At 42.7% G+C, this 16,366-nt stretch overlaps 1 protein-coding gene across 1 annotated transcript; it reads left to right on the top strand.

Annotated features, from left to right (window-relative positions):
• Positions 1–6,733: 6,733 nt before the first annotated feature.
• Positions 6,734–11,146, top strand: ASIP (agouti signaling protein). Its single transcript, XM_071446700.1, has 3 exons — positions 6,734–6,923; positions 9,080–9,141; positions 10,095–11,146. The coding sequence occupies exons 1-3, from the start codon at positions 6,743–6,745 to the stop codon at positions 10,269–10,271; spliced, it is 420 nt and encodes a 139-aa protein (XP_071302801.1). The 5' UTR covers positions 6,734–6,742; the 3' UTR covers positions 10,272–11,146.
• Positions 11,147–16,366: the final 5,220 nt, after the last annotated feature.

Here is a 16,366-nt window from a genome sequence, read left to right as displayed (position 1 = left end):
TGGTGCTTTTTTGATGTCTCGCTGCTGTTGAAGTCAGGATTAGAAAGTAGGGTCTCTTGGTTATTGATCACGTTGGGGTCACCATTGATGGCAGCGAGGGAAGACAAGCAATCAATCAATATGATTGGTAAAGCAAGCTTCACTTTATTTCAAGTACAACGGTACTTTTATATTGTTTCTAGTAATTATGCATACTCATCGTTAGTTCATTGGTTTAAAGCAAAAGGTTACATTTACATACTCCTTCTACTTTGTGGTTTCTAACACAGGGTTCTTCTTCATTCTTGTTGCTTTTACTTTACTTTTATATTGCAAAACCACCTTTCTTCTTCATTTTCATTGCTGTCCTTGACCTTTCCACCTTGTCAGCATGATGCAGCATATTTTGCAATCTCCTTATTATGGTATGCGGCCTACTTATGCTAAGTGCGGTCTACCTATGCTAAGCTTACATGGAGTTTGCTTGTACAACATTTCCAGGGATCCATGGCCCTGTTCATCCAGCCATTCTTCCACAATGGAATCACAGAATGATTTGGGTTGTAAGGGACCAGAGAGATGATCCAGTGCCACCCCTTATCATGGGCAGGGACACCTCCCACTAGACCAGGTTGCTCCAAGCCCCAATGTCTAACCTGGCCTTGGACACTTCCAGGGATGGGGCATCCATGTACCTGCAAAATAAGAAATTCCTTTCATTTTTGTTCTTTTGGATGTGCTCAAGAATTTGCCTTTTGCAATTAGACTTGAAGAGCATGAAAATGGTTTAAGAACTAAGACCAGAACATGACAGGGGAACAGGAACATGATGGTTTTTCCCTTCTCATCCTTCCTAGGATCCATTTCAACACATAAAGGGCAGACCCCCCTGCAACCCAGCTGGAATCAAGCATGCATTGAGTGTATTTCCAATCTGCAGAGTCACATTTCCACATTAAGTTGTCGCTCAACTTTCCTCTTATTTTAACAGTGTGGGAAAAAAAGGCAGATGTGCTGGGTGAGGATGGCAAAGAGCTGTCCAGGGGGCCATGGGAGAGCATGGGGAGGGGATTGAGGAGTTTGGGTATCCACCCAAACACGAAAAACTCTCTGGAAGGTTTGGCCCTCTCACTATTCTCTCAGAGGTGTACAGCAGGCCCATGCCAAAAAGGGGAACTGAGATTATCAGCCCAGTCCCCCAGCACTGTGAAACACCTGAAATTCAGTGAGATTCAGTTCAGAATCCAAACAGAGCCACCAACTGAATTCTGTGGTGACACAATTTCAATTGCACAATTTGCATAAATTTCAATTTAAATTATTTTGTAGTTTAAGGAGGAGTAACAGCTATTTCTTTGGTTTTCCTTATGTGTTTCCACATATTTACAGCCCTGGAAAAACACCTATCTTCTCTGTGTGTGTTCTGTGCAGTCAGTCCTAAGCTGTGAGGAATCTTCCAAAGCAGAGCTCTGCCTGGGGCACTGGTGATTCCAATTTGTCTCAGGAGGATCCATTCCTTTCCCTCCAACTGCTCCTTAACACATAATTTCCCTTTTTACTGCTATTCCTTTGCTGAAACCTGATGGTTGAGGTGGGATTGCTCTGCAGACTGGGTAGGATGGTTCTAGGTGACCATGGAATTCCCTCAGGAGGTCCTCAGTCATCCCATTACCTTCCATGTTTAATTTCCCAAATTTTTCAGTCTCTCACCCTCTAAAAATCTCAGCACTTTTCAAGGCAGCCATTAATTCCTGGGTTTTTTCTTGCATTACTTTTTTTTCCAGTCCGCTCCTATGGTTTAGTGGGCACAGTGGTGTTTGCTCAAAGGTTGGACTTGGTGATCTTGGAGTTCTTTCCCAGCCTTAATGATTCCAGGATCCTTTTCAAAGCAGAAGCTCAGCAGCCCAGTGTAGATGAAGATTTATTGAGTGCTGTAAAATGGTTTTCTGTATTTTATAGGTCTTTGTTCTACTACTTTACCTTTGTTCTACCTACTTTACCATCTCATTTTCCCAAGCAGCTGTTTTCAGCTCTATATAAAGATGCTGATTAATTTGTGAGTCAACCCAAAAATTGTCAGAAAATCTATCTAAGAAAATTTCAACTTGTCCCTTCCAGCATTCATGGCAGACTTTTTGCTTTAATGCCTCACACTCTTCAGTCTGTTGTTGATGAAGATGAATCTCTGAACAGAGTTAAATCAGCTGTGACAAGAAATGAGTTCACCTCAAAAGTGTTGAATATACCAAGATGTTTCCAAGCAAACCAAATTTCCATGAAGACTTTTAATATGACACCAAAAAAAATTGACTAAAAAGAGAAAAATGTTGTTTCCCATCATCTGTCGTTTTCCAAATTTACATTCAGGAAAAATGTTTGTGAAAGACAACAACTGGGGTAAAGATTAAAATACTTTATTTATATTGAAGATAATAATCCAAAGCAGAGAGGCAGTGGCACATAAAAGGGTACTGTGATCTCTGATGACAGTCAACAAACTTTCAAATGTCTGCCTTTGTTTTGGTTTTAAAAAAAATTCTGTCATTCCCTTGACAATCAAGGCCACTGCAACATGTTAACTATTTCCTTACGTAATTTGATAAACTGCAGCTAAAGTTCACTGCTTAAATTTCATTGCCAGGCAAGACTGTCTCCAGACCAAAAATTAAAAAATCATATGTTAAAATTAAAAATCATGGTTGCTCATTTTAGTAACATTAGGGAAATTGGAACCCTACTCTCAAGATTCCACTGTTAAAGCTATTTATTCTAAATTGTTAGGGGCTCAAAAGGAAAATAAACTTTTAAATGTAAGTTCTCAGAGAGAAACAGATGTGAAGAAAGAGGTATTCCTAGAGGTAAGGAAAATAGTTTGATTGCTTTAATTAGCCTTTGATGAATCCCAGAAGGAAAATAATGGGCAAATGGAAAAGTAAACCTCTCTTTAATGCCAGAAAAAGAAAACAAACTTAGGGAAGGGTTTTGCAACATGATGCAAAAGAGGAAACCAAAGATTAGTCATAGAATCATGGAATATCCTGAGGTTGGAAGGACTCACAAGGAACATCAAGTCCAACTTCTTGCCCTGCACAGACACCCCAACAATCCCACCCTGTGCCTGGGAGCATTGTCCAACCGTTGCTGGAGCTCTGGCAGGTTTGGGGCCATGAACACCTTTTTACTCCATTTCTGATTCCACTTTTCTCCTCCTTCATCCCTCCATGAGCTCAGCCCTGACAGACTCCGCTGCCCCAGGGAGTGTTGCTTTTCCAGCCAATGGATAGGATTTTGCAGAACAAATGCACATATTCCCCAAAGATGTGCAGTTTCCAGGTTCAAACACTCACCCCAGGGCTGTACAATCCCTGCCACCCAAGTGCCTGTGATTAAAAACCCCCATGTGCACCAGAGCTCAAACCAAGCCAGGTTCAGGTGTTGCTGTTTGAAGTAAACAGATGTCAGCTGTAAAATTTTACTGTTTGCTCAGACAAAATCACATCCATTGGCAATTTTGCTGAGATAAAGAGAAGGAAATACAACAGAAACAACATTTTGGGGTGGAAGCTTGTTCAAATGGTACATTGGGGGCAGGCCAATGTGGTGTCCATCAGGCAGCTTTGTGCCAGCCAAAATTCCGGGTGGGCAGCACACACTGACCTGAACACCACAGGTACCTTACAGAGCATATCCTGCAACAAGGCTAAAAAGTTGCTTTAAAAACTAAAATCTGCAGCATGAACACCACTGTGTGCAAAGCAAAACAGCTTCCAGCTCACAGCTTGCTCTTGTCATTCCAGCTCAGAGCAGGGAAAGAATAAGGGCCCAAATGTCTCCATCCACCTGCCACAGACAAGCCCTCTGTCATGGAATTGTGGAATAGATTGGGTGGGAAGTGACCTTTAAAAGTAATTTAGTCCAACTCCCTTGCCATGAGCAGGGACATCTTCATCTAAATCAGGTTGCTCAAAGACTCTCCAACCTGACCTTAAATGTTTTCTGGGATGGGGCGTGACCACCTTCCTGGAAAATCTGTGACAGTGTTTTATCAACCTCACTATAAAAAAATTTCTTTCTTCCCTTTAAGCCTAGATCTGAAAAATCAGGAAACTTAAATGTAAAGCAGACAAAGATTTTTAGGCAATCTATTATATTTGACCAACTGTGTATTTGGAAAACATAGACAAGCTTTTGGGCATATAAGTCATTATTTAGTTCTTGTATGAATTGCAAACATCTGCCTAGAACATGAACATCACCAGGGATACTCAGGCTGGTAAAATCTGTCAGATGAAAAGAAGCTCCAGTTGTGAGCTGAATGGTTCTGACCTAATAGTTATTGACATACATAGGTAATGTGTTAGAGCAGTTTTTAGGAAGCATCAAGAAATCTCAGTGAGGTTTGGACATCTTTTGTGAAAGGAGATGGGGAAGAGCAAATAAAAGGGCAACTCGTCTGAAGATAAGAAAAAGTAGGATCCTGACCGAACAAATATTTGTTGTATTAAAATTCTTCATGGAAATTTGGTTTGCTTGGAAACAGCCTGGTATATTGAACACTTTTGAGGAGAATTCATTTCTTGTCACAGCTTGTCACATTTATAATTTGCCCATTATAAATGGACAACTGCCACAGGCGAGGGCTGAGCTTCTGTACAAGAGTTTGTAAGACCAAACAAACTTTTGTTAATTCTTTACCTACTTTGTAAGACCAAAGTAGGTAAAGAATTAACACAGAAGTGTCACCTTGTTACTTTACTAAACTGCAGTAACTGAAAATTCAATTTTACCATGACAACAAAAAATTCTCATGGCAGGACTCGTTCCTTTTGGTTACTGGAATTTTTAGAGTCTTCTAAACAAGATGCACTTTCTCCTCTCAGATTCAGAATCAAATCAAAGGCTCTTCACATCTGATATGATAAAATTTGAATCAATTCATTCAAAGGAGACTCCTACCCACAGCCATGACTGATCCAGCCAGGGTCTGAACTTTCACATCTGCTTTGAATGACTCCAGCTGTGCAGCGTTTCAGACACAGCAGCACTGCCTCCCCAGAGCTTAATCCTCTCCTGTAAAACTTCAGGCTCAGATACATCTCTTTCAGATGCAGTTCATGCAGATGTATAAACCACAAAGGATCCAGCATGTGCATCCCTGCAAATTCCAGTGGAGCCCAGACAGAACCAGGAATGAATTATGGACTGTCAGAATGGTTTGGGTTGGGAGAGACCTTACAGCCCATCCAGTTCCAACATGGACAGGGACATCTTCCACTACCCCAGGGTGCTCCAAACCCCATCCAAGCTGGCCTTGGACACCTCAGGGATCCAAGGGCAGCCACAGCTGCTCTGGGAACCCTGAGCCAGAGCCTCAGCATCCTCTGAGTAAAGAACTTCTGTCTCCAATATAAATCTCTCTCTTTTAATTTAAAACCATTCAGCCTTGTCCTATCATTCTCTGTCTAGATAAGAAGTTGTTCTCCCTCTTTTTGATAAGGGCTGAAGGGGTTTTCATGGCTCCCTGCAGCCTTGTCTTCTCCAGGCTGATCCCCCCAGCTCCCAGCCTGGCCCCAGAGCAGAGGTGAGTGCCCTCATGGCACAGCCACAGCCACCAGGGGAAGCAGCCTTGATGTCCCCAGCAGTGCTTTGGCACAGGAACATGGTGTGCAGAACAGACAATTCCAGAACTGATCCCAAGCACTTGGAATTAGAAGCATGACAGTGACCATCTCCCAGGGAGGAGTGGGTCAGTGGGGCTACAAAAGCAGGTGTAGAACAGACCTGGTGCAGCAGCAGCGACCAGATTGAAGCCCTCCCAAGGCAGAAATTCTTCATTTTTTAACTCCCCAGTAATTAAGTCATTACAACCAGATGAATGGCCCAAAACACTTGGTTTTACTCACTCTTTTTAACTGCATCCAGCAGCTTTTCACTGACACAAAGCCATCCATAAATCTGGAGACTGGCTGTGCCTCTGGGGGAACAAGGCTCCCAGAACCCTGACACTGCAGAAAACTGATGCACATGGAAATAAAAATCAGCTTTGAAATACAAGAAGGTACAAGAAAAGGAGTGCAGGCTGGTGACACTCTGTGTACCCTGCAGGGACTGTCACCTCAGGTGAATGGCCATGCTCCACAGCTCAGGTGCCTCCATGAGTATCCCCAAATCCCAGACTTTGGCACATCTTGGAAGTTATTCAGTGTATAACCCCAAGGCACACAAACACTTTACAGCACTGGCCTTTTATAACTCACATGAGTTATAGCTGTGATTTATATGGGATTAGAGCAGCCAGTTGGAGGTGAAATAAGATATTACTTCATGATTTATCTTTAAGACCAGAAAATTTACAGGAAACACAGTTGGGGGTGGGGGGGCGGGAGGGTTTAAATTGTCATTATTCTTTTATGTTTTCTAGCACATTTTTGTAGACAAGATTTCCTGGAAAAAGTTGATGATGTGGTTGAGTTTCTGCCCTTGGCTATATAATAACCATTATAAAGCTCAGTTGGGAGGACATTCACATCTTATGGGAAATAAACCTTTTGAGAAAAAATAACATCTTGGGGACTTGTATTTGAGGTAGCATTGTTCCACTCTTACAACAACAATCTTAGATATTCCAGGACCAGAGGCTAAGTGCTGGAAATAAAATAATTGTCAGAGATTTGTTGCTAAAGCTACGCAACGTGACAGAAAACCATTGCAGAGATTCATATCCCTGCATCACTTCTGCAGGTTTTGACCAACTTTGGTTTTCATGACAATGGAATTTTTCCTCTCCACGATGGCAAGAAAGAATCTCTTCCTCAGCCTCCTGCTCTGCTACAGCCTGTTCAGGGCTGCTGATTCCCACTTGGTCATTGAGGAGAAGACAGAATGCAACGTGTCCAGGAGAAGCAAAATGGACCTCTCAGATCTTCCACCCATCTCCATAGTAGGTGAGTAAAACCTGCCCTTCAGGGCCAAATGAACAAGATTTGCAGGAAACACTGCTTTTGATTATTCTGAATTATTTGGATAACTTTGCTTGAATTATTGATGATTCTGAATTATTTGCCCCAACTTTCATAGGGCACAGAACTGTGGTGGCTGCAGCACCCAAGAATGACAATGTGGTAAACCTCAGTTTAGAGGAAAAAAAATACAATTTATTTCAGTTTTACAGGTTTCACTTCAGCTCCCATCACACTGTAAGCCTTTTTATATTGAAGAGAATGGTCTTGTGCTAATATGGGAAATAACCTTGCTTAGAAAACTTTATGCATATGAGAAGAAAAACAAACCATAATATGATATTTAGGGGTCTGCTTTTGTGGTAGAAAAATCAACAGTATTAACATAACCTCAGTTTACCTGGCCTTTAAACAGGGGAAGAAAAGAGCACTGCAAGGGACAGCCAGGGGTCACTAATTTATCTGTCCAAGACAGGACCAGATCTGTCTCTACAGTTTCTGGCAAGTGACCACCTGTCCTGTTTGGGAAGAGCCTCTTTAGGGTGATGCTTAACTCTTTTTTTCACAAAATTATTTCCTCATGTCTGCCTTAACTCTTTCCGTGTTGTTTACACCAACTTCTTCTCTCAAGAAACTCACAGGTGTTTGGAGATAGTCAGCTACAGAACATTCAAAACTGTGTCAAAATGCTAATAATTAAAAAAAAATAAACCTTCTCTTGTTTAGCACCTTTCTGCATGTTTTTAGGGCTTTAGTTTAAAGCACTCTGGTTCTTACCTGTTTCCTGCGTTTTCTCAATGCTCTTGCTCAGGACAATATTATCTTTAAGGAGAAACAGTTGCCCCACACATGCATTTCCAAAGAAATCTGAACCTCTGAACCCTGAGTTGACTCAGTGTTGTTTAACTGAGAGTTCAGCAGAGCTTGTGCTGTTCTGCAGCCTCCCGAGCTGCACCATTTGTGATCCTTGTGATCCTTGATGCCTCCACTCTCACAATTCCCATAATTTTTTAATGTCCCAATTAAAATCAGGGCTATAAAATACAATCCCTTCAGCTGATATTCCATCTTCTCACAGAAGTGAGCCCATGCTTTAGACATGGCAGATGGGCTGAGCTGTAACACATTTCTCCCCACTGCTTCTTAGAGATGCATAACCCTGACTTTTAATAATACAAGAAAAATAAATGAAACCCCCCCAAACCAGCTCAAAATATTTGTTCTTCATTTTGCAACTCAGTAAATCCTAGCAATTAGAAAATATTCAAAAACATATTGATAGAGGATCCTGGAATAGATAAGGAGCCACCATTCACCAGTGGGGATATAGATGTTTGTCAGCTCAGTCATCCATTACATGCAGGTAGTGCTTGTTACAAAACTCACACACCCAGAACAAAGGTATCAAAAATACCACAAGAGCTTGGTGAGCTGGGAAGTGTCTCACACTTGAACACTCTTGTTGTGTTAGAGCCCAAAACAAACCCCAAAACAAGTAATGGGATTTACACAGTTATAAATATCTAAAATTGCATATGGTGACAAATATAGAGGGAGCAAAGTTACAGGCACATGAATGAAACATCTTTGCAAGTAACATTATGTAAAATGTTGAGGGGCTGTGGGGGGAGAAGGGACAAAGAGCTGCAGAATGAAAGGTGGCATCACAGATGCAGAGTATATGCCAAATCAGCAGAGCTTTTGCTTGTGGAAAGCAGTTAATTGTACACTTGTTAATTCCTTCCAAAATTATGCATGTAGCACAACATTCTAACAGAAGAAATTATGGAATTCTAAAGATTTTTCCTATTTTGTTTATGTGACTACTGTGCATGAGCACCCCAATCTTTTTTACAGAGATCTTTAATATTATTTCTCTGAAATAATTCATTGTTTGCATCTACCAAACAATGTGTAAAAAATCTCTTCTAAAATACAAATATCAGTTGCTCTTCTGCTTTGCACAAGTAGCAGTGACAGAGTTCAGACACTGAATTGAGATGAACATCACTGCAAAGCATGCAGCAGTGAGGAGGCAATGCAGGTTATCTGCCTCCTCTCACACAAAAAATAGAATTATCTCATTGAAATAGCATTCTGTAAAATTGATTCCACATTTTCCTCTGCTATTCTCATTGAAGATTTAACTAGAAAATCTCAGAAAGTCAGCAGGAAAGAGGCAGAGATCAAGAAATCTTCCAAGGTAGGTGGTTGTTCAAAAAACCTTGTTGGACTTTTAGAACAGTTTGTTACTTCTAGAGTTTCCCTTGGTGCATTCATTTGAAAGGCTTTTCTTGTCATTCCCTAATTTAAATAATTTACATATTAATTACGGTTAAAAGTTCTAAATGTTGTAAAAATAGATGTGAAACAATAACGGTGGAAAAAAAATTAGAAGCTGCGGCTGTCCCATCCCTGGCAGTGTCCAAGGCCAGGTTGGATGGGGCTTGCAGCCACCTGGGATAGCAGAAGGTGTCCCTGTGGCAAGGGGTGGGATGAGAGATGGATTCCCTTCCCACCCAAAGAATTCCATAACTGAGTTTCAGAAGTGCACAGGGTGCCTGGAGCTGCTGGGCTCCAGAGATCCCTCCCAGGACCCAGGCATGTGCTGAGCAACCCAAAATTTTCCACCTTTCCACATCCCCAGCAGAGAAGCTGCACCCCTGGGGGGATGAGAGGGCTTTTCCCCCTCCCTGAGCTGTGTGTGCAGGGGGGATTCCCATGGATGGAGGCTCACTGGGCTCAGGAGGGGGAGCATAGCCAAGCCACTGCCCTGCGCTCTCAGCTCAGCCAACGAGACTGACAGGGAGTTTTCACTCATCTGATAAGCTGGGGGATCTAAACATGACACCTTAATTGGTTTTATTGATAACTCCACCATCTGAGTACATTTTGGCCCCCCTTTCTTCACTGCTGCCACTCTCCTTCCTAGAGACCCTTTCCAAAGGTCCACCCAGTCATGGTCAAAATGAGGTTTGTCATTTTGCTCCGAACGTTGCTCTCAAGCCACCCTTTCCTGTTCCCCAGCCCCACCACACCTCTGCATTGCTAGCACAGCTCCCACTGCCACAGCCAGCTGCTCATTCCCCTAGAACCTCCTGCTGTTCACCACCCTCATTTCACCTGCCTATGAATTCTCATGTTTTTATCTTCCAGAAAAATGCTAAACGCAAGATATCTCCAAAGCCAAGGCCCCCACCTGCTGCTAACTGTGTGCCAACCTTCAAAACCTGCAAGCCACACTTGAATTCCTGCTGTCACTACTGTGCTTTTTGCAAATGCAGAATCTTCCAGACCATCTGCCAGTGCCTGATGTTAAACCCCAAGTGTTAAGCCAAGTCAGAAACACAGCAAGCCTTCTGTCTTTCATTAGCTTCTCAAGTGGATATTCCAAATTGCCCCATGTCTCTAGTAATCAGAATAGAGAGCTCTGAAGCTTGAATCTACCCCTCTTAAAATTTAATGGACAGTCATTATAATGGGGTTAATGTTACCACAAGCTGGATGTCATTTCAGGGAGCAGACAGCCAGGGAGATTGGCACTGATTAGGCATTTTTAGCAAAAGAGCTGTGTTTTATGATGAATTCTGGATTCCTGTGGGTTTGAGCTTTTATTTGAAGGATCATATTAATGCCAGACTGCAGAAGTGTCTAACCAGCACCACAAAACCTGTCCCCATGGCACCCAAATGGCCACTAAAACAGGACTGGTTAGGCCAGTGAGGGATTAGAGCTTGGCTTTACCCACAGAGACATCACCAGCATTCAGCACAGCCAAAGTATCAGGCTGAAAATGCAGGGTTTGAGTTTAACTCCATTTCCACACATTCAACAAAAACCAGGACAAGAATTTTTGTAGGTTATTCCACCTGCAAAGATGGACCCAAGGCTAAAAGGACAATTTAATCAATCTGAGCCAAGCATTCACCTTCAGGGGTTTTGGTCACTCTGCCACCAGGCAGTACCTCCCAGGGGCATGACATACATATATACTTAAAATGTAAATGTGTCCATGCCTTGGAATATAAAAATCAGATTGTTTTTTCTCCAGACATATCTGTAGGAATCAACTCTTCAGCCTTTCTTCTCCTGCTGCCAGGGACACTGCTTGTACAGAGCCCAAAAGCAGGAAGACATATCTGGGACTTTTGAGGAAGAAAGGAAAGATCAGCAAAAGATGAATGTATGTCCCACATGTACATTTTGAAGCAAACCATTCCAAGCAATCAATTCTTTGCCCTTTCTTGCTGCAGGAGCTCCCAGAACCATCTCCAAGGCTGAATTCAGGCAGGAATGCCCAAGTCCTGCAGCAACGAGGGGAAAAAATACATCACATGCTGTATGAAGACTTAAAGGCTCAGAAAGAGATGGCTGAAGCTCAAGGAAACAGAAGATTTCTTTCTCTTGTTCTCAAAGCTCTTTGTCCTAAATTTGAGGTATCCAAGATGGCACAGAAGGAAAACCCTTCATGGTTAAACTCCCAGGAGATCAAGGAGGGACCAGACCCAGAAAATGTCCCTGACACTGAAGACTTTTTATTTGCCAGACTCCAGCTCTTGTTTTTTACCTCCTCTGTTCTGTACTTACAGTGTCTCTCCCCTGCTCCCTTACTAGTTTTTCTTCTGTGCTGCTTCCTTGTTTTTAGTGTTTTCCCTTTATCCAACTGCTATTCTTTGTTACCACAGGAGCACTCCAGGGCCAACCCACATCTCCCATGTTCTCTCCACCTTCCTGCACCACGGTCCCTTCCAGTGCTCTTTAGCTTTCACAATTAAATTTTTCTAGCCATGAATTTCTAATCAGGAATTCAGGAATTTTGTAATCCCCTGTGCAGGTCTAATCGAGAAGACAGTTGTTTACTGATTTATTTCTAAACACAGCTGAGGGCTACAAAAATCTTCTAGGCAGGAAAAGATGATACAGATGACACTCCAAAGGGGCTCAAGCCATAGAAAGGTTTTGGGTTTTTTTCATTCTAATAATCAGTCTAAAGCCCAGAACTCAAAACTAAGGTCAGATATTGACAGAATTTTTTGTTCATACTAGGTATATAATTGTTGGATTAATCTAAGAAAGAGCCCTAATGATGACAGAATGTCATTGTGTTCCTTATCTTTTATAAGGAATATAAGCTTGAATTCTTGTTAATACATGTAAGTGTGCCTTTTAGCCAGATTTCTTGGCTCAGGAATCTGTAGCCACTCAGTTATTATGAAAAAGGAGAATAAGAAGGAAGAACAATACATTATAATGGATTTCAGAATGTGGCTCCTTCTTTTACTAGCTAGAGATTTAGGTTCCATCAATTTTTTTCAAAATTCTCATAAGTATAACAAAATGTTGTTGATTTGATGCCTTAAGTTTTAGCTTTCATATTTTCCATATTCTGTACTGCATTAGTATACAACTCTGAACTTCATATAAAGTGTTAGCAAGTTCTCCTCACAGCTCAGTCCCACAAAACAATCCTTTTCCAGCCCCAGAACCCAGGACACCACTGCAGCTTCAGGCCCAAAAAGTGCAAACAACAAAAAGGCCCAGAAGGTGCAAACAGCAGTGAACTGAGGAGAGCAATCTGGGAGGATGGGATACAGCTCCAATTACCTGGAGCTGTAATTGGACAATTAACCCCAACATGGAAATGGACCAAAAAGTGGGAAAAAAAAAAAGTATAAAAACTTTAAAAGTGTGATCTGAGATCCATCTTGGGTGTAGCCACAGCCAGGCTCTTGTACTGCCCAAGGTGCATCCTTTGAAGGCCTTTTAATAAATCCCTACTTTATCCCTTTAACACTGTCTAGCCTCTGTTCCAGATCACCTCACAAGGCATCAGATTGATATCAAAAACATACCAATAATCACATTACTTCTTATGTGGAAACAAGATCATTTTCATACCAGGAAGTCCAGCTGGTCAGAAAAATTATCTTTTACCATGGTCAAGGGGAGTGGGAAGAGAGGGAAGGGAAGGAAAAGAAGGAGAGCCAGAAATCCAACAAACAGCTGCTCTGGACTGCAGCTTTGCAGAACCTCAGAGTGGCTGAGGTCAGCAGAGACCTCTGGCTGCCATCCAGCTGCACCTGCTTGCCCAGGACCACGTCCAGGCAGCCTTTGAACATCTCCAAGGAGGGAAACTCCACCCCCTCCCTGGGCAGCCTGTCCTGGTGCTTGGTCATCCTCACTCACCATTCCAAGCAGGAAAAGAAATGTTTCCTGATGTTTGACTCTCTGCAGTGTGTCCCTGTCTCTCTCACCCTGGGGAGCCCAAAGGGGACACAGGAGTCCAGGGATGAGCTCCAAAGTGAGGAGCAGGGAGGGACCCCCTCCTTGGCCTGTGCTGACAATGCTCCCAGCACAGCCCAGGCACAGTTCACCCTCTGGTGGCTCTTGGTCACCTTGGTGCTCCCCAGGTGCCCCAGGGTGTGGCAATGTTCCTCACTTGGGGCTCACCAAGTGTGGTGGTGCTCACAGGGGTCCCAGGACAAGGGAAGAGATGAGAATCTTGGCTCCATGTTTCAGAAGGCTGATTTATTATTTTATTATAAATATTATATTAAAAGAAAATTATATATTAAAACTATACTAAAAGAATAGAAGAAAGGATTTCATCAGAAGGCTTGAAAGGAATAGAAAGGAATGGAATGATAATAAAATCTTGTGACTGCTCACAGCCTCGACACAGGTGGCTGTCATTGGTCATCAAGTAAAAACAATTTCCCATGCTGGGTAAACAATTCTCCAAATCACATTCCAAAGCAGCAAAACATGGAGAAGCTGAAGCTTCTCAGGAGAAAAGATCCTAAAGAAAGGATTTTTCATAAAATATGTCTGTGACACCAGGGCCTTTCCTGACTCCCTGCTGGGTGTCCTGGGCTTGTTCCTCCCCAGGGACAGCACTTTGTGCTCCTCTTGCTGAGCTGTCCAGCCTGGCTCAGTCCCTCTGCACAGCAGCTTCTCTCTCTGGAACAGCAGGGCTGTGTGCCCAGACACCTCTGAGGGCTCCCTCTGCCCCACCATCCACATCATGATGGAGATGGAGCACAACCTGGGGCTCTCACACAAGGAAATCAAAGTGCCAAGATCCACCCAAGGACCTCCAGAGACAGCAGCTGACCCAAACAAGGACAGGACAGCGTGTGTAGGCAACGAAGGAAAAGGAAAAAAAAGCTGTCAATGACAGTAAGAGGATTTGGTTTTCAACATATATGGACATTGCTTTTAATATAGCATCTATCTGTAATGTATTTTTAAATTTGATTTATTAATAAGCCTTCTTTGTAACTGGAATTGATGAGAAAGAGGCTTTGCTTTCTTTGCTGTTCATCTATCACACCAGAGAATACATATAATCAAATAGTCTGAAATTGTTATTAGCCTTAGTGACTTGACTTTTCTGGATAAAGATCACATTGCATGAGGTATTGACACAGGATGCAAAAATCAGCAAAATATGTACACCAAAAATTTGCTTCAATGTATTTAGTTTGAGCAGCTATTTATACTGAGGGGATATTTGTCAGTGCAGGAGACCCCCGGGGTCCCATCTGAAATGTCATCAGCACACAGATGATAAAACAGATAATAAAACATGCACATGGCAAAGATGGAGTGTGTAACTTTTACCTGTCACACACCAAATTGTCTCCACTGAAAACTTACTGGAATTCAAGTAGAGACAGTGTCAGGAATGCTCTGTGACAGAGTCATTGTCCTCCTAGAGACTAATGGAAATTTTACCCCAATTACAGGTTAGTAGTTTGAAACACAAATAAATCACTCTTAGCTTTTCCACATATCACCTGCTTTGTGTAAATTTAAAACATATACTGTATTTTCCTGACTTGGTTGCTTAATGTCACACTCAAAGCCCATAAAATCCAAGTTTATCCTGATGGATAAAATTAGTGGTTAATAAGAATTAACACCTTAATGGCTATACCAAACTACCTCTAAATACATCATAGTTTTCCAAGCTAATCACTCAAATTCTCTGGAAGACAGCAAAAAGAAACCAACAAAAGCCTTCAGGAATTGCTGAGAGAAGGGAAGATTTGATGGAAGGTAAAATGACTTTTCCTAAATTTTCTAATAGAGTCAGCAGTGTCTGTGATGCTGCTTTGGCTGAGGTGGTAAAGACTGAACGAGGCCCCTTTGAGATGAGGACAGCATTAAACCCATGATGGAAAGAGTTACTGGAGCAGCAGCAGGAGATTTGTAAAACCAAACCGAGGGGCAGAGGAAGAAGCTGTGACCCTGTGGGAGCTCTCTTTTACAGGGCACAAATGCCATCCATCCCAGGGCTGCAGCAAGGAGGCCCCTCAGAGCAGGGCAGGACACGCTCCTTGTGAGGGGCTGCAGCCTCCAGCTCACTCCCTGGCTGGCTGCAGACGTTAAATGGTACCCAAGGCCAATGCAAAATACATGAAATCATAATATATTTCAACAGTGAATTTTAAGATGAATTAGACCACTCTATGGCCAGAAGTGATTCTACAAACATGCTAAACAGACCAATTCAACACTTGTCCACATCCAGTGATCTATTCAACTCCAAAACAAGCCTCTGAATTGCACACTCAGGCCTGGAAAAGACAATCATTAACAACAGATTCCCTTAGCAAACCCAGGAGCAATTTTTTTCTGTCTGTTCATGAGCTCCAATGCTGCTGCTCTTCTGGACAGTGCTCCCCACAGTCAGTGATCTCAGAACCCAGCAGGAGACACATGAGATGGCCCTCTGTGGTTACTGTGCTCCAAAATCCCAGTTACCCCTGTAATACCTGTAGAAGATTTGCCATTTCCAAAACCAAGAATGCACAGCAAGCAGCTATTCATGGCCAACCAGAAATATAATCTTATATTTTTGTAGTACATTTAATAGTTGCAGTGAAAGAATTGCTTCCTGGGCCAGCTGCAAACCACTTGAAGCACCATGTGCTTTCCTAACTGTGGGGATGAGGAAGTCACCAGTCAATTTTGGCAAGCTCTGGCCAAAGGCAATGAGTGAGGTCCCCAGCCTTATAAAGGCAACAGGTGGCAGGTCACAGTGTGGTCATAAAAACACCACAGGGGACATCACAGGTGGACACACACACAGGGGCAGTGCTGAATCTTGGCACTCCATGAACAATTCTTTCCCCTCTCTGTACAACCTCTGCTGTTTCAGCTTTCATTTTGCCAGTGTCCAGATTCCAACAGGTATTTTGCAAAGGCATCATCAGCTCCTGGGATAGCACAAAGAATAGGAATACACACACCAGTCCCACAGTGCACTTCCTTGCTCTTAGAATCACAGAATGGTTTGGGTTGGAAGGGACCTTAAAACTCACACAGTTCCACCCCTGCCATGGCAGGGACACCTCCCACTGTCCCAGGCTGCTCCAAGCCCCATCCAACCTGGCCTTGGGCACCTCCAGGGATCCAAGGGC

The sequence above is a fragment of the Agelaius tricolor genome, unplaced genomic scaffold (assembly GCF_023055355.1).
Source record: "Agelaius tricolor isolate 1412-34295 unplaced genomic scaffold, bAgeTri1.0.p SCAF_23, whole genome shotgun sequence".
Taxonomy (NCBI): Eukaryota; Metazoa; Chordata; class Aves; order Passeriformes; family Icteridae; genus Agelaius; species Agelaius tricolor.
The sequence above is the reverse complement of the archived record's forward strand: the minus strand, read 5'-3'. Positions and strand labels throughout refer to the sequence as shown.